Source organism: Odontesthes bonariensis, chromosome 22, assembly GCF_027942865.1.
Source record: "Odontesthes bonariensis isolate fOdoBon6 chromosome 22, fOdoBon6.hap1, whole genome shotgun sequence".
In the NCBI taxonomy this organism is placed as follows: Eukaryota; Metazoa; Chordata; class Actinopteri; order Atheriniformes; family Atherinopsidae; genus Odontesthes; species Odontesthes bonariensis.
This window is the reverse complement of record NC_134527.1, coordinates 28,833,805-28,851,710: the sequence shown is the minus strand read 5'-3', so window position 1 is coordinate 28,851,710 and position 17,906 is coordinate 28,833,805. Positions and strand designations below refer to the sequence as shown.

At 41.9% G+C, this 17,906-nt stretch overlaps 1 protein-coding gene across 4 annotated transcripts in view; it reads right to left on the bottom strand.

The window, feature by feature from the left end:
• Nucleotides 1-17,906, bottom strand: part of ttc28 (tetratricopeptide repeat domain 28) — a 184,179-nt gene that overhangs the window by 29,870 nt on the left and 136,403 nt on the right. For 2 of the 4 annotated variants that reach the window (XM_075455513.1, XM_075455515.1), the window contains exons 13-21: nt 17,722-17,885; nt 15,229-15,717; nt 14,580-14,772; nt 14,411-14,491; nt 12,680-12,932; nt 10,333-10,442; nt 7,948-8,077; nt 7,599-7,826; nt 4,579-4,738 (exon numbers count right to left, since the gene is read on the bottom strand). In XM_075455513.1, the coding sequence (XP_075311628.1) occupies nt 4,579-4,738; nt 7,599-7,826; nt 7,948-8,077; nt 10,333-10,442; nt 12,680-12,932; nt 14,411-14,491; nt 14,580-14,772; nt 15,229-15,717; nt 17,722-17,885 (1,808 nt within the window). The remainder of the gene's footprint in view (nt 1-4,578; nt 4,739-7,598; nt 7,827-7,947; nt 8,078-10,332; nt 10,443-12,679; nt 12,933-14,410; nt 14,492-14,579; nt 14,773-15,228; nt 15,718-17,721; nt 17,886-17,906) is intronic. The other 2 variants (XM_075455514.1, XM_075455516.1) reach the window with 1 other exon arrangement.

Sequence of the window (17,906 nt, the reverse complement as noted above, 5' to 3'; positions counted from 1 at the left end):
TTTTGTTACTCTAACGTCAATTCATTATGTGTGTGTTACTTTAGCAGCATGTTTAGCCATGTTTACATTCAGTGACGGTGTGGTTATCTCTTTGTGTGTACGTTCTGTCAGCACGTAACTTGATATGTTAAACAGGTCGAGTTACTGTTATACGTAGAGTCTGCTAGCTTTTGCCTAAAAGCCACAAGTGACGTTGTGCAGCCCTAACCAGGACCTGTGCATTAGTGCGCTTACAGTAAAGTTGGGACACACGCACAGTACAGAATGAAAAATCAGAAAGCTTTAGTACAGGGTCAGTTAATAAGCTATGTATTTTTGTTCTGCTTGTTTAATAGTTAAGACCATACTATTTTCTTAACACGGTAGACTATACTTCTTTTTTCTTTTTTTTTTTTACTAAAACTAGACTAAAACCTTTTTGACTTTTCGTCGACTAAAACTAGACTAAAACCCTTTTGAGTTTTCGTCGACTAAAACTGGACTAAAACTATCACATATAGAAGTGACTAAAATGTGACTAAAACTAATAAGCATTTTAGTCCAAAAGACTAAGACTAAGACTAAGACTAAGGCTACGGCTACACGAAAACGAAACGAGTTTTTTTTTTAAAACGGGTACGAAAATTCTTGCGACCACACGGAAACGCGCTGCTGGTCCAGACGAAAACGATGAAACGATGCAGTACACACGCCACTGTGTCACGCCACGCTGTGAGACAATAGAGAAGTGTTAAAATTGGCTCACAGCGTCAACGTGTGACTGACGCAAAAACGTTTTAGCTGTAACAATGGAAACGAAACGAGGCCGTTTTCAAACTTTCCCACTCTGGAACCCGTTCTCAAAAACTATCGTTTTGGGGTAGTGGGAACGCCGGCTCCGTGTGGCCGCGACAGCGAAACGATAAGAAAAAGTATCGTTTACAGTGAAAAACGTTTTCGTGTAGCCGCAGCCTAAATCTAAGATGGTTGTCAAAAACAACACTGTTCCGGAATCACTTTTATGGTTTAGCTCCTTCCTCTCAGAACAACAACACCGCCATTTTTGAAAGAGTTTACTGTGTGCTGGTTAACATTTGTTCAAAATTATTTGAATTTCAATATCAATAAGCTCCAACTCCAACAAAAGTATTTCTCTCTCGGTCGCCATCGTTCACTGTGAGGAGTGGAACGGAGCCGGAAGGTAAACAATCAATCAACGACTTTCACAATAGACGTCGCAAGATTAGATCGTCTAGCATAGCGACACCTACTGATCGGGAGGTGAATTGCATTGCGTATCCGGTATGCAACCGGCATTCCGACATCCCGTCACTCAGACATGACGCCACTGAGACATCCCGCCATTCCGACACTTTGATACCACCATTCCGACACTTGTTGGGAGCTGTCAGGGTCGGACTGGGAAAAAAAATCGCCCCCCCCAGTATTAATTAGCATCTCCAATCTAATTAAATTAATTAATTATTTTTTTGTTGGTAATTTTAGTTGTATTTACCTAATTTTGAATGAAAAGTTAATAAAATGCTGTTGTTGATGTGGATCTTGTTGTTGTGTTGTTTGTTTGCATAGTGATTGTATGAGGATTGCACTTTAAGGTGCCCACTGGTTTCTTTAACCGTTGCTCTTTTTACGAGCAGGGAGGAAGTTCTGTGTGAGTTTATCCCTTAAGATCGGGGCTCATCCTTTGTGGATATGTCGACGGGCAATATTTTCAACAACAGCAGGTTGCGTGTCTTCCGACAGTTGTCACAGTCTTGAATGCGCGATGAAGATTGCAACTCTGCGCACCCCAATTGAAAACTGAAACCAACATTTAAATTTGGTATTCCTTTTGCAGCCACGTGCATTTATCTAACCTGCTGTCCCCTCCACAAGCACAAGGCATGCATGAATTAATTGAAGTCATCTCCGATTCTGTGTGGGCTGCGATCTTGTTAATGATTGAAATACGTCATGAAGCTTTTCGTTAAATTACATTTGATTTGTATAGGCCTAATATCGAAAAACAAGATTTGATCTTTTTTTGCATCTTAACTCCCACGGTAACATAGGCTACACATTGCATTTGCTGGTTTTCTGGTGCTGTGCTGTCTTTGCGATGCGCATCTCCGCTTCACTTTGACAGCATTCTCAGTGGTTTAAGGTCAATTAAATTGAGGCAATTGTCACAAAAACAAATAGCATCCGTTTTACACTGCCAAATGAAATATTGGCTACACAACGAGCCCCTCGTCAGCTCTCATCATCAGTACATTTCTGAGTGGGTGCGATCAGTCTTGCTTGACTTGCGTGTTGGAATGTCTCTCTCTTGGGGATTTGTAGCTGGTGCAGCCCTATTATTGCATGGCGAGCTGTCCACGCGTGTGGTGCTGAAATCGCGTGTCGGAATGGTGGTATGTTGAAAAGAAAAAATCATACCGCCATTCCGACAAAAGAAAAAATGAAATTCGGAATGACGGGACGTTTCATTTCTTAAAAAAATGCCACCATTCCGACAATTGAACGTCACTGTCGGAATGTCGGTATGTTGGAATGGCAGCATGTAACCGCGTATCCGACATCCCGCCGGAGAACTTAGAAAGGTTTAATAGCCTCTGCGTGACCACGGAGTCGGATTGACGGATAGTGACAGAGAAGCATACCGAGGCCTTTAAGAAGGATGTTAGGGCCTGGGCGGGTTCTTGTGTGGCATGTCAGCGCGCCAAGATGCAACGTCATACCAAAGTCCCTCAGGTTCACTCACTTCCTCATCATGGTGGACAGGACCACCAGGTGGCCAGAAGCAATTCCCCTGTCAGCAGAGGTAGCCAGGGCATTCATCACATCCTGGATGGCCCGGTTCGGCACACCTTCGGACGTTACCTCTGATGGGCCCACAGTTCATGTCGGAGCTCTGGACTGCAGTCGCCAAGCACCTGGGGGTGAAGCTCCACTGCATGGGTCATGCTCGGTCTTCGCTTTGCCCCCAAGGATGACATCCAGCCACAGTGGGTCCCGGGGGAGTTTCTCCCGGTTGCAACAGCTCCCTGGTCAGCTGACTGTCATCGGACTGCGGCAGCCTCCCCCAGTCCTACGTCCCCAAGAATCTCCCATCTGCCAAGTACGTCTTCATCCGCCATAACAGTCATCGGAACCCGCTGTAGCCCCCCCTACGATGGGCCCATCCGTGTCTTGGAGTGGGGGTCTAAAAACTTGGACGTGGACGTCCAACGTGGACATGGGGGGTGAACCAGAGCAGGTCGCAATAGATCGTCTTAAGCCTGCTCATTTGGACATGGAAGAGCCCATTGAGTTGGCCCTGCCCTGAAACTGATCGGATCGGGACATACTTATAATTCTTCTGTATTTGTGTTTTTACTGTTGTAACTATGGACTTATGTTTGTCTTGGCCTTGACTATCTCGAAAATATATTTTTAAAATTTCAATTTTAAAAGAAGTCCTCACTTTCAGCAAACAATAATGTCGACAGGATCCTTGAATCACCTATAAGGACTATATTTTCTTTTTTTTAAGCACTGAGTCCATAAACTATACACGGAGCCCGCGGGTTGCGTCCATTATCAGATTGTGAGATTTCTGCATGTCAACCATGAATTTATTCTTAATTTCTCAGTGGTAGAGGAAGTATTCAGAGACTTTACTGAAGCGAAAGTACGAAAACAACAATGTAGAAATACTCCTTCATATGTTCTACACTGACAACTGTCCTCTGTGACTCTTACACAATACATTTATATATATAAACATGTAATAATGTAAATGAAATGAGAAATGATCCAACTACTAATAAAAGTAGAGCTCAACATGTTAGGGTGCAACTTCTAATTAATGTAATTCACTTTCAGATTATATTCTCTTTTGACTGTTTCAGAAAATAATCTGACCTCAAAGAAACCCAATGACAATATTTAATATGTCCAAACAAAAGTTCATTAAAAGTTATAATGTACGCTCTGTTTTAACAATCTGTCAATTTGCTTCTCAAATGAAATAGAAATCTACATTTGAGGGATTACTTTGGAACACTTTATTGTCAGGAAGTGTCCAACTTCAACATTCAGATCATTAATCAGAAATCAGATATCAATGGCTGCTGCGCTCTTTCAAAATATTAAATGCTTTCTGAAGTAGATCACATTGTGATCAGGTCAAAGAGGACACATGTTTATGTCAGGTGTAAGCCTCCACTTTCTTTGTATTTTGTAATGAACTTCGTTTACATTTGCACCAAATGAAAATCAACAGAATCACTAAAGTTATTACAATTTTACCAAATAGGAGGATACAGTTAATGGCGATCCATCCTGTTGTTGTCGAGACATTTCACATAAAGTTCATTGTCAGGGGACCATGAGATGTTGATCCATCCAGCAGATGTTGAGATATTAGATATAAGTTTTGGCCTTCAGTTGGCACCTGCGAATCACCCACTCATACATCCTCTGAGGAATGAGGTTCAAAATTAAATGTTAACCTATTAATTAAATCAACCTACTCACTACTATACACAGAGACGGGCTGACGGTGTGGGAAACAGGACGAAAAAGGACAGAATTTTTTTCCCTACAGTGTGTTACCTGCTGTAATGGTTGTCCACTCCCAGAGCCTCTCTGGCATTGCAGATGTACTGCTCCAGAGACAGGGGACCTGCACCCTGTGGGCTCCCTCCTCCATCCTGGAACTCAGACGCCTCTGGGCCGGCCTCACCCAGATACACCTCGTGAAACTTCACAATGCCTGTTGCAGCATTTTAGGAAGAACACACATGAGTTAGAGCACTGCATGTGTGTTCATTTGCCTCAATGTAAGTGGACACTAATCAAGAGTTAAAATACCTAATCCTCGATAAAAGATAGTAGATTTGGGGACCAAACTGGTGATGAAGCTAAATATTTCGCCCTGAGGCTTGCCTTTGAAGAAAGGTCATGTTGCCACAGAGTGATTAAAATCCAAAGGAGCAAAAATATCTTCAAATGTCACATCACAAGCGTGGATATAGTTGACATTTCACCCTAAAGTCGCCACACAAAGAGAGCTTATGATGCGTCAGACATGAAAGGGTTAATCCGAGGAGGAGGATGAGCGTGCATGGTAAATATCACCCTGTCACACAGAGGACTCATGAATGCTCATCTCCTGGATTCCTGGACTCAGTCATGTGTTTAATTTTCCATCCTCCGGAGGGCCCGGTTATTTTCTTTCTGTAAGCATGCAGCCCACCATCAGCTCGTCCTTCCCTGGTAGCATTTAAACAGGACTTTCACTCGTCTTTGACAAATTCTCTCTTCGGTGGCCCATCATAGTTGTTTTGTTTTGGACCTTTGACACTCGAGTCCTGTAGAAGGTTTTTAGCTTTTGTATTCACTTTTGGATCTTACCAGTACGGAAGAGTATTACTGCCAGGCATAAGAAAAAGTAATAATATTTTGCTTGTCGAGATTAAAGTCGAAATGTCAAGAATAAAGTCGAAATGTTGAGAATAAAGTCCACATGTTGACAATAAAGTCCACATGTCGACAATAAAGTTGAAATGTCTTAATCTCGTTTAATCTTGACATTTCGACTTTATTCTCGACATGTTGACTTTATTCTCGACAGGCAAAATATAAATATTTTTTCTTATGCCTGGCCCTAATACTCTTCCGTATACCAGAGATTATTAGTAAGTAAGTAAAGCTTTCTTTTTCTTTTCACCAACCTGGCTCAAGTCTCTCATGTGCTACTTCAAATGAAGCAGTTTCATAGTTTTTTGGGGATTTAATTCCACTGATTTTACAATTCTTCCTGTCCTATAGTTGGAGCTGTTCGAGGCAGATGGTTCTAATTCTGTTGAAGGTGTCTTCCTATTCAAAGGATGTTTTTCTTCCCACTGTCCCCAAGGGCTCCTCAAAGGGGACTGTTGAGTTTCTAGCAATACAAATAAGCCCAATATGACATCTTTGTTGGGCACTGGTGCTCTATAAATCATAATATGAAAATACTAACACTTAAATCTGTTAGCATATATTTAAAAAATCTATATATCTGCATGAAAATACAGAACATTAAATGAAGAAACAATCTTAGAAAGTCATTAGTTTTAAAACAAACAATATTTACGGTTATGCTATTTCCAATTATTTCCCCTTTGTGTAATTTCTCTACATTAAGGAAATGGATCTGGAGCTGAATCTTGCATGGTTAGAACTTATAATAACTGTAAAAGTCAGTATCTTGGCAGCTGGAATGGCTGCTTGTCTCCAATCGAGAAGACCTCATGAATTAGCATGAAATGCCCACAGTTTTCTTAGGTATGGGGGTGAGGGAAAATATAATTTCCTCTCCATTTTCATGGTTCGCAAAGGAACTCATCCCACACGACTGATGTCACCACCAGGCAACATTTGGCTTTGATCTCACAACGGTATGATATTGTTTTCCACTGCACGTCAAAATGACTCCACATGACTACTCTGAAGTGTTCCTGACAAAGTATGCACATGTGATGAGCTGAGGTTGGAAATACTCAGCTCAGTTTCAACACATTTAAGAGGTGTAATTGCGACGACTTCCTCCATTTAGCAAGCGAATACCCTCCAACTACAGCTAAGAGTGTGTTCTTAAAGGGACACTATGTAATAAATTAAGTCATTTATTAGCTCAAATCAACATATTCATTCATAAATTAGTCCTCATTGGTGTAAAATGATCTCTGTCAAAAATCTCAATTATCCTCCTGAGCGAAGAATAACTTGTCTGTATCTACATAGAGCGGGCAAGCTCTATGGAGGCCGCCATGTCCTTCCGGTCTATGAAAAACGACGAAGTGCCGAGAGGGACATAAAGCACTTCGAATCGCGTTTTCCCCAACGGCAGGCCAGCAAGCGGAAATGACGTCATTTTGACGTCACGTCCGCCGAATGGCTTATTACTGGCGCTAACGGTAAATAGATTTTATCTCGTAAATTTTCCCACTAATAATGCATTGATTGTTACCAAACTTCTGCCGTAGTACACATAGGCTCTTAACTCACAAAGCGAGGCATTAGAAAGTTTGTAAGTTTACCGGGAGTTTATTTAAAGGAACACTTTCCAGATAGCAACTAAACACTGCTGCTAACGCTACCGCTGCGTCGACGTCACTTCCGGTAACTCCCGGAATATGACTAATTGCATTGCTTGCACACCAAAGGCTATGTCAACTTGTGTTATCTGACATGTTATCTGTCATCTGTATTTATAGTGTTATTGTATGTGTGTTATGTAATCCTTTGTACTGTGTGTCTTGATTTCTTTTTGTTTGTATGGACCTTGAGTCTGAGTCTATAGCTTCTTGAATCTTGACACATACCGCCTGCAGTAGTTCAAGAAGTTGCAACGCACATTTGAAAACGTGAGGCGCTAGAGAGCAAATTCATTCGACTTTGCAAAATAAAATTGCACCACTAGATGGGGGAAGAAATTACAAAGTGTCCCTTTAATGCTTATCTTCATGATATAGCTAAAGTAACAAATGTGTCAGTGTCAAAAAGTGTATATTCAGACCTAACTTGTGTCTTACGTCTAAATGAAAAAGGTGGTTTAGTGTGGAAAAGTGTGAGCGTGCATGGTGGCGCACCTGTGCCAGGAGATATCAGCCAGCTGTACAGAAAGCCTCCTGCCAGAGAATAGTAGAGGACCACAGCTCTCTGACTGTTGACAGTCTCCAGGATGTTCTCCACAGTGACTGGGGTATATGGGTCAGCACTCGCTGCTTGCTGACTTCCTTTCTGGCGTTCAACCAGGAGATCAGCAAACGCGCGTGTTCTCCCTCGCTCGGCTATGGCCAGCGCCTCATCGTGCCGGCCTGAGAGGGGAAAACACGAAGATGGATCACTTCTATGCCAGTGCTTTGCTAACTGGCAAAGAAAGATACATTCACACTCCAGAATAACAATCACAGAAATAGGAGAAGCCAGTTAACTCACCAAGGCTGACGAGGACTCTCTGGAGAGCTTGGTATGAGCTGGTTTGCAGATCAAACAGGGAAAGCTTGTAATCCAAACTGTGCTGTGTCTCATGACGAATTGTCTCAAACAATGCAGACGCTCTGTATAACTGTAACAGAACAGACATCACACGGAGAAACATACACTACAAGTCCACACATGTACAGATCCACAGGCTGAGTTTAAACAACAGTATGTGGAGGAATCAAACCCCACTCAGGTGTGCAATCATCTTTACATACATCTCCTTTTCGCTTTAATTTAGGCACCTGTTTCTATATTCAAAACACCTCACTTTAAAGCATTAATATTTCTAAAGAGCTTGATCTTGAGTTACAATCATTGTTTTAAACCTGAGTTGACATGGTAATCTGCAGTTAGCATGTCAACCACTGGGTGGTGCTATGGTGCAAGACTCAGGGGGACAGTCATCTCACAACCTACACTGGACTGGGAACTGCTCTGAAACGTGGACGTTTTTCATAAACACAGCCATTGAAAGCCAGAATCTAAGCTAATTTAACTTAAGTACATTTATTAAATGCATGTCGTTTTACTTGTTACTTTATATTGTTTATTATCTACAATTATTTCATAGGTTTAATTAGATTACTTCCCAAATTCCTTTTGGGACTTTTGCTAATGAGACGAAACATATGAGTTCATGAAAAATACCACGGTTTGCGATAAATCCCCTCACTAATGTCTGTAGAAAAGGTTGATTATTTGATTAGTTTAAAATTGATTGCCTTGCATCTGTTCCAGTTTTTTTCTGGATTCTTTTTTGCATTGTAATGAATTGGTGTATATCTAAGGTGGATTTTCAACAGTATACATACGTATATGTATGTATATATGTATTTAACAGCAACCGTAAGCTACAGTTTAAATGATATCCCATAATGTTAATGCAGGGAGCTTACCAATGAGAGAAGATAAAGTTAATTTTCAGCATCAAACAATATTTACAAAACGGCCCTAATCAATCACAGAAACTAAAAGCGGTTTCAATGAAAGCACAATTCGTTACTGGATTGATGTCAGTCGCAAGTTAATTGTGACTGCTTCCACTGATATGCCAGTGTCAGAAGTAGAAAAGTAACCCTTTAAAGGGATAGTTCGCCTCTTTTGACATGAAGCTGTATGACATCCCATATTAGCAATATCATTTATGAACATCTTCTTACCCCCTGCTGCGTCCTGTGAGCAGAGTTCCAGCCTCGTTTTGGCGTTGATGAAGGGAGTCCGGCTAGTTGGCTGGGGCCAGAAAAATAAAGCGTTTTGCTTCTCAAAACAATATGCGTTCAAAAGAGTAATACATTTGCATCACAAAATTGTTCTCCAGGAAAAAGTCAGACCTCACAATCGCTTGGCGCTATTTTCTCTCCCTTCGTATCACTGTGTGCTGTCGCCTGCTGACAGCCGCGCCTGTTACGGTGTTTGCTGCTCGGAAGCAGGGGACTGCTCGGTCTGCACGGTCTACACAGCATGCAGTGATACGAAGGGAGAGAAAATGGCGCCAAGCGATGTGAGGTCTGACTTTTTCCTGGAGAACGATTTTGTGATGCAAATGTATTACTCTTTTGAATGCATATTGTTTTGAGAAGCAAAACGCTTTATTTTTTAAACTCCAGCCAACTAGCCGGACTACCTTCGTCAACGCCAAAACAAGGCCGGAACTCTGCTCACAGGACGCAGCAGGGGGTAAGAAAATGGTCATAAATGATTTTGCTAGTATGGGATGTCATACAGCTTCATGTCAAAAGAGGCGAACTATCCCTTTAAATAAACTTGCTATACCAAGCAGAGATGTTATAGAAACACACGACTGTAAGTATATTGTACTATGCTCTTTACATGATCAGAATTCTATTCTGGGAGTGTACTTAAATAGGTGTGAGCATCTTCTGTATGAAATGCTCTGTTTTAGTTTCTGTCCCTTTAAGAAGCCCCTCCTTAAAGGCCCACTCTGCCGTGATTGGCCAGCTAATCAGTCAAAAATGGTGAAGCTTAAGGCAGATGTTCATTCTTCGTTTGAGATGTACCAAACTATTCACCAGCTATGTTTGATACAAAACAGTTTAAAGGTGACGCAATCAAGTCCAGGAAGAAAAGTCTGGACCACAAATGAGGCGTTTCAGGGAGAATAACTTTCTATAGTGTGAACTCTTCTCTTTAACAAAAAGTGATATAACTCACTAATAGAAACAGAAAACCCCCAAAGCATTATATGACTTCTTTAATGTTTAATTGGTCGAATTAAAGTATCCTAACTTTGAAACTGTTTCACAATAAACTTCAGTTTCCACTTGCTTACACTGCGTTATTTCTGCATTTTCACGTTCAGTGTTAAGATGCACACACCTGATGTTGTGCCTCCTCCATGTTTCCGCTGGCCCACAGAGAAAGGCCAAGGCGATGGCGAATCTTTGCTTCATCTTCTCTCCGACCCAACTGCTCCGCCAGACGCAGACCTGAGAGGAAAGAACACCGAGGAGATCAGACGCTGGTTCCCACAGGCCCATCAAACACGACTGTTGTGCACTGAAGCAAACTTGGATGATTGAGCCCATGGTTCTCACATTTCCTCCCACGTTTCCTTCTCTTTTTTAATCAGCTGATTCAAATTCAGAGTTCATGCATTCTTTCTTCTCTTTAGTTTGTCTGAGATATGTTTCATCTCCACCGCTGCGAGGTATAGACGGTCGAGCCAGGTTGTGTTTAGTTCTCATTAGGCTCTCAGATTGAGCAGAATCTCGTCAAATATCAAGTTTTCATTCACGCCTCTCTGCCTGTTCGCCTGGGCCTGGGCCTGTGATGTTCCCTGCCTGTGTTTTGGCTGGGGAGGTTAATTGGAGGCATGCATCTGAATGCTTCTCCAGCGCCATCCTCACCTCAAGTCTGAGCCCCATTTCTTGCTACTTGTCAAGTTAATGATCAATTAAAATCCGAGAGTGAGGTGACAAACTGTGCACGTGTTTTACAGGTTCCATGAAGCCTGGATGAGTTTGTGAATTAATCCAACCACTTATTTTAACCATCCAAACCTTAAATTAGGTCGTATTTTAGTTTGGCTCACCCTTGGTGTTTGTGCCTCTTTGAGAAACTGCATTATTTCTGACAAGGTTGCAGTTAAAACAAGACACACGAGGTGTTGTTTTCAAAAGAGCAGTCTCATTAGAGAAGATGTTAAATCAAGCATGATTATTGACAACAAGCTGCCTGAGCGAAACCACACAGAGAAACCGTGATCCTCTATTAGCCTGTATCAGACTCATGACTATCTTTCATGCCTCCTTAGAGGAATACACCTCACGATGTTCACAGGCCAAAATAACTTAAAAGAAGAAACCCACGTGGAGATCAAAGTCTATTCGAAGAGCTGCAGCTCAAATAGGGTCTGGACAACTGCAGGGCAAAAACTGTGACTAACTTTCGGCTCCTTTTCCTTAACAAATTGAGAAGTTTGTTGATGTTAGTCAAAACAGACTTCATTTGAACATCATTTCATTTTAGGCACATGCTGCATCTTGATTATTAAGAGATTTCTGCACTACTTGTTTTAGGGTGCATCCAAGACATTCTGCTCACATGTCATAGAAATCAGCCACAGGTAAATACACTTATGTGAAAAAGAAATCACACCCTCTTCCATGTCTATGCTTCATGTATCAGCTTTTAATGTATCAGATGCTAATTGTCACTGAAAATTAAATCCAATTAGATTCACACTGGAAGCAGTATCTCTACCAACTATGCTGTCTTTGTGAGCTCTTTCTTTTTCATGTGTCATGTTAATGTTTTACATACAGGCAGAGCAGCAGAACTTGGAAATACGCCTCAAGTTTTTTGCATCTATTATTCTACGTTATTACGTGAAGCACCAGTAGGTGTTCGCGTTGGTCTTGTGTGACTGAGAAAAAAGTTAAAATTGGTTTAAAATTGTAGTATCATGAGATCAGGACATAATAAATCTTGAATTTTGAGAGTGAATCTTGGCCCACTCTTCTCTCCAGCGCTGCTTCAGCTCATTGAGGTCTGCAGCATTGGTTTCTGCACAGCTCTCTGAAGGTCCCAGCACAGCATTTCAGTCAGGCTGAGGTCTGGACTCTGACTGGACCATTGCAACACCTTGATTCTTTTCTTTTTCACACATTCTGTTGTAGATCTGCTGCTGTGTTTAGGATCATTGTCCTGTTGATGAGCCAGTTTCAGCCCAGCTTTAGCTGTCGGACAGACGGTCTCACATCTGACTTTGAATAATTACTCTCTATACATCCAAAATGGACAACCCAAGAGATGAAAGTTAAATATTTTGTCTCAACAGTTCTTCATGTAAACATCAGATAAAATATGTGGACAGACCTCAAAAGAACAGTGAATACTAGAGAGCCTAAGAATCTCCCAAAGCAAGAATTATTTTGCAGGAAGAAAGGGGGAAAATCCCCCAAAAGAGCTGAAATACTTTTTGCTTTTTACAAGCTGTGATACTCAATAAAGGGGAGTGGGGGGTAGGGGGTTAAAACCTACCATGCAGGGTGCCGAAACATTTGCTTCAGGTCTCTTTTCTTTAGATAAACCGGCCACATTTGAAAAAATATCTTACCTAAATAAAATGATCCAACTGATCCAAACTGGCTCAAATATGACTCGTAAGCAGTTCTGTTTTAGACACAAATGCAAATCATACCTCTCTGTCTAAGTGTCTTACCCTCCTGCAGGTACATCACAGCCTGAGCGTAGTTTTGCAGTGCATGGTGTGTCCTCCCCAGGCTCCCATAGGCCAGAGTTTTAGACATCAGATCGTTGGTCTGCGCTGCCACGCTGAGGTGCTGCTCCTGGAAGACCACGGCTCGCTCGTAGTTTCCCAGAGCTTCGTAGGTCAGGCCCAGGTTGCCGTAGGCCCGACCCTGACTCCTCACACATCCCGTCTGTTCTGCTATGTCCAAAGCCCTTTGGTGCCACTGCAGCAGGAGAGTTTGATTACTTAAAGCCTGCGTCAGCTACGAATCAAGTTGCTAACCTCCAATTCAGGGTTGAGTTGGGGCTGTGGCCTATCCAAGCTGCTATTGGTTAAAGGGTGGGCTACAGCCTGGACAAGTCACCAGACAACCATGCACACTCACACCTAGGGTCAATTTAGAGTCACCAATTCAAGCCAACAGGCATGTTTTTGGGTGGTGGGAGGAAGCCAGAGTATATGGAGAGAACCCACGCATACAGAAAGGCCCCAGCTGGGGGGTGAACCAGGAACCTTCTTACTGTGAGGTGACAGTGTCTACCACCACACCATCATGCAGCCAACCTTGTTAACATGTCCAACACATATGCTTTTCATCTATTATGAGACATATCGTGAACAAAATCAGCCACGACTGCGTATTTCTGCTTTCAGTCCGAAGAGCTCCACCTACAGTCTCATGGAGGCGAGGTCAGACAGCCTGAGTGTTCCACGAAGAAAATGAGTAGAACCAGTCCTGAATACTCGAGGAGTAGGACTGTTCACTTGTTTGTTCATATGTAAGTTATGATGAGAGCTTAGCTGGGGAATAAAGGGGGCCCAGCTGATCGAGCAGCCAGTAGTCTCTGCATCTCTACTGGTCTATACTAACTTCTCTTTTATAGTTTAAAAAAAAAAAAAAAATTATATATATATATATAAATTATCATTATTTAAAGTTTTTTTTAATCATCCTATTTAAACTTATCATTTACAAAAGAGTAGAAAAATCAACAGGGAGATAAAAGGTAATTACAATGGCATGATTAAAAAACTAATAACAGGGGATGCTTGAGGGTCTAATACAATTTTGATGGGTTAGATACAGTTTAATGGATTTAGTCTTACTTTTATAAATACATAAATATGTATAGTATTTTTATTTTCATTTCATACCAAACAACACATATTTGTCTTTTTCTGTATTTTTACACCTTTTCACTTTCAAAAGGTCTTCATATTGGTCCAAATGTTTGTTGCGTCGGACCAGTTGCAGACGAGATGTGACAGAGTTTCAACAAATTTGTTCCATAAACGAATCAATCAAAATGTTGGAACTATTTTAACAGTTGGGAATAATTTAACTTGAGGTTTCTCTAATCTTGTTGATTAAGAAATATTTTCTCGGTAACAACCATGACCATTTCCAGTTCATGTTTACTTCTATATAGCATAGTTCTATTGATGGAAAAAAAACATAACATTCACGGCTTCGCTGAACACAGATGAGTTTTTAAGAGCTGGATTTGGACAGGAAATCTTATCCGTTTAATCAGCGACGTCCCTTTGAAACCGTGTGACTTCCTGCAGCCAGGACAGCTGCTTCCACCCGCTCACACTGTTTATGCTAAGCTTTAAGAGAAGTATTTCACTTAAAACATTTAAGAAAATGTCAGACTTTTCCCACGAATGACCCATGCTGTGTTATGAATCTTCACAAACCTGTAAGGCCGTCTCATTATCTGCCATCAGCTGATAAACGCCTCCAAGTGCATCGCTTGCTTCTGCCTCCAAAGATTTATCCTGCAAATAAGTTCATACATTAGATCATTTCTCCACATTTTTCGAGTCAAGCTGAGAAATTGGTAACCTTCTGCAGGTAAAGTCTTACCCCTGCTGAGTGTGCAATGTTGAGCTGGTGCTCCAGGCAGGACAGGGCCTGCTCATAGTTGCCCAGCTGGCTGTGCAGGGTACCCAGCTCCCCATAAGCCTGAGCCTTACCCCCTCCTTTGCCACCAAGCTCGTGAGCTACCACCAACCGCTTCTCAAAGCAAACCAGTGCTTGCTGGAGACTGCCCATGGACCTGCAGACAGAGATGGAAAAGGTAACGAAAAACAGAGCAGATCAGATATTTCTCCGCATCTTTATCCACACGTGCCTGCAGAAGTAGGCAAAAAAAAAAAGAGAAAGTTGGTTCATATTCGCAAAATATTTGTGATTTTGTGTCCTCTCAATAAGACTCAAAGTTGAAACATAGACAAAGTTTGTTCAATGTACAGCGACTCTTCTTTTCTCATTAACATCTCACTTGCACTCCGGGGAGCAGAAACAACAGATGGATAAAGGAAACCCATCTTAAGCCTTCTGTCAGTGAACAGTTGTTGTGTAGTCTTACGATAACAAGCCACTGAGGGGATTTACAGTGTGAAAAGTAGCTCTGAGCTGCTGCTTTATTCGTCTGAATTATTACTATTTTTTAATTCCTGTTCAAAAAGTTTGTTAGAAAACACAAGTATAATTCAGGATCGTTTTGGCCTACCTGTGAGCACTGCCAAGTCCTCTATAGGCTCTCTCTTGGTCCTGGACTTGGTTGAGACTCTGAGCCACCGTCAGGTACTTCTCATAGTACTGGATGGCCTCTTCGTAGTCCCCCAGAGCGTCATAGCAGTCTGCCAGGTTCCCATAAGCCCTGCCTCTGTCCAACAAGCCCTCACTTCCACTCAGCTGCTGCAGCATGGCCAGCTGCTGCTCAAAATATCCTATAGCTTCCTCAAACACCCCCATATTCATCTTGGTGATGCCCATGTTTCCGTGGACCTGAGCCTCAAGACGGGCATCCCTGAGCCCCTGTGCCAGGCCCAGCTGAGTCTCATAGCACTGGAAGGTGGTGGCGTAGTCTCCCAGAGCCATGTGGACCGCTGCCAGGTGGCCGAGGGCCCGGCACTCCCCCTGCTGATCTCCGAGATCTTTTCGGATGGTCAGCTCCTGGCTGTGAAAGGACAAGGCTGAGTCCAGCTGGCGGAGCAGCCTAAGTGGAGAAAAAGGGTGGGGACACAGGGTTTTTATAGGGTCTTATATTGTTTCCATTGGTTTTTTTTATGGTATATATTCAGTGCAAACTTGGAGCCTGTTGTGGAGGAAGGGATCTCATCTTTTATGTTCGCGTTTAGAGTGTAACTTAGGGACTTGTGTCAAAAAGATTGTTATTTGAGCTTACATGTGCACAAATGCTTTTAAACATGTCATTTTATTGATTATGTACTATTTCGGATGTATTAGTTACTTTTATCATTAGTACGTTTACAAGACAGAAAAAAAAGACAAAATAAATGTGACTAAAACTTGACTTTTTAAAAACATGTAAACACGTTTGTTTGAATAGCTCAAACTTGCACTAAGACACCTGGATAATGCAGCTGGAGGTTGAATTTATCCTGCATGTATAATCCTGCATGTATATGTTTTATGGAGCTCTAACAGGATCAGGCATTTAACATGATGCACAATTCTTGTCCTGGCTTTGACCTGGAAGTAAATGTACTTTATTTATACAGCCCTTTACAGAAAATCCTGCAGGTAATAAATAAAGAGAAGAATAAGTAAAAACAAATAAAAACAATAAAAGAACAGTGCAAAGCAATAAAATACAACAAAATCAAATAAGATAAAAGTGCCATCATACTACTGGGTATTAAAAGCAATCCAGGTCAGAAATAAGACGCAGTTGGGCGGGGGGCTTATTCCAGAGCCTGGGGGCAGTGACAGAAAAGGCTTGGTCACCCTTGGCTTGGTATATGTGTTTGTATTTTGACCTGGGCACTTCCAGCAAAAATGGATTTGTTGACCGTTGATTGCCGACTGTTAAAAACTCAGATAAATATGATGGGGCGAGGCTGTTAAGAGCTTTAAGAACAAACATTAAAAGTTTAAAATCAATTCTATAAAGGACAGGAAGCCAATGGAGGGAGTTAAAAAAAGGAGTGATGTGCACACGTCTGTTGGTGTTGGTTAAAAGACGGGCAGCAGTGTTTTGCACAAGTTGATGGCGACTGAGAGAAGACTGGGAGACGCCAACATAAAGTGCATTGCAATAGTCTGACCTTGAACTTATTAGGGCATGGATGGCTTTCTCAAGGTCATGACGACTTGGTCGCACCAGGAGACGCAGCTGGAAAAAAATATTCCTGACGACATTGTTAATTTGTTTGTCCAACCTCAGATCAAAGGTCACTCCCAGATTTCTGACAGTTGAACTAAGCTTTGAAGACAAGGTGCCAAAGCCAGCCGTCACAGTGTCCCCAAATACAATGCGTTCAGTTTTGTCATCATTTAAATGAAGAAAATTTTGGGCCAACCACTGCTTAATATCAGCAATACAATTAAACAAAGAACATTGTGTACTGTTACTATTTAGCAGAATAAGCTGGTACACCTACACCAGCTACTGTTTTTAATTACTTTGGGTCAACTGGAAAAAGACAAATACGGACAAGTCATGAGGGAACATACAGTCTCACCGCCTTATGTTGCCAGTCAAACATACTCTGATCAATAAACAGCTTCTATAGTGGAACCTGGAGAGTAATACATTTAATTGTTCTAGTCTTGCTGTAACTGTAACTCGGCTTAACGGTGGATGTAAACGCACATAATGAAATGTTTCTTTTCCCAGGGAGGATGTGCTCTAAACCACCACTGGCCTTCCTGACTTTACTCTGGAAAAGCCTGAATGAGATAAAAGTGTGTTCAAGGCTGACTTTGTGGTCAACAAGAACTACCAGCAATGTAAAAGCTTGGTGTATATAGAGTGAGAGATTTTACCATTTCATGAAAAATATTTATATCAAAAAAGTCTGTTTGGGAAAAAGGAACCTTTGAGCTGTAAACTGCACACTGAAAATGGCCCAAAGATTGACCAAGATTTGGAGCCTCCCCATCTGTGGGAATTTCCCCTCCAACACTACACGCCCAGAACATTCATCACCTCTGCCAATGGTTTGGCTCTGTGAGACCAACCTGTTGCTATTTTTACCTGTGAACTGATCCAAGTGCTGAGTAGGCATCGGCCTCCATCCTCTGATTGCTGGCTTTCTGAGCGAGGGTTAACTGCTGCTGGTAGAACTTCACACCTCCTGGGAGATCCCCCCGACACACACACACATCCCCGAGGTTCCCAAACGCTCTGAAAACCGCCTGCTGACAAGTATAAAAACATCG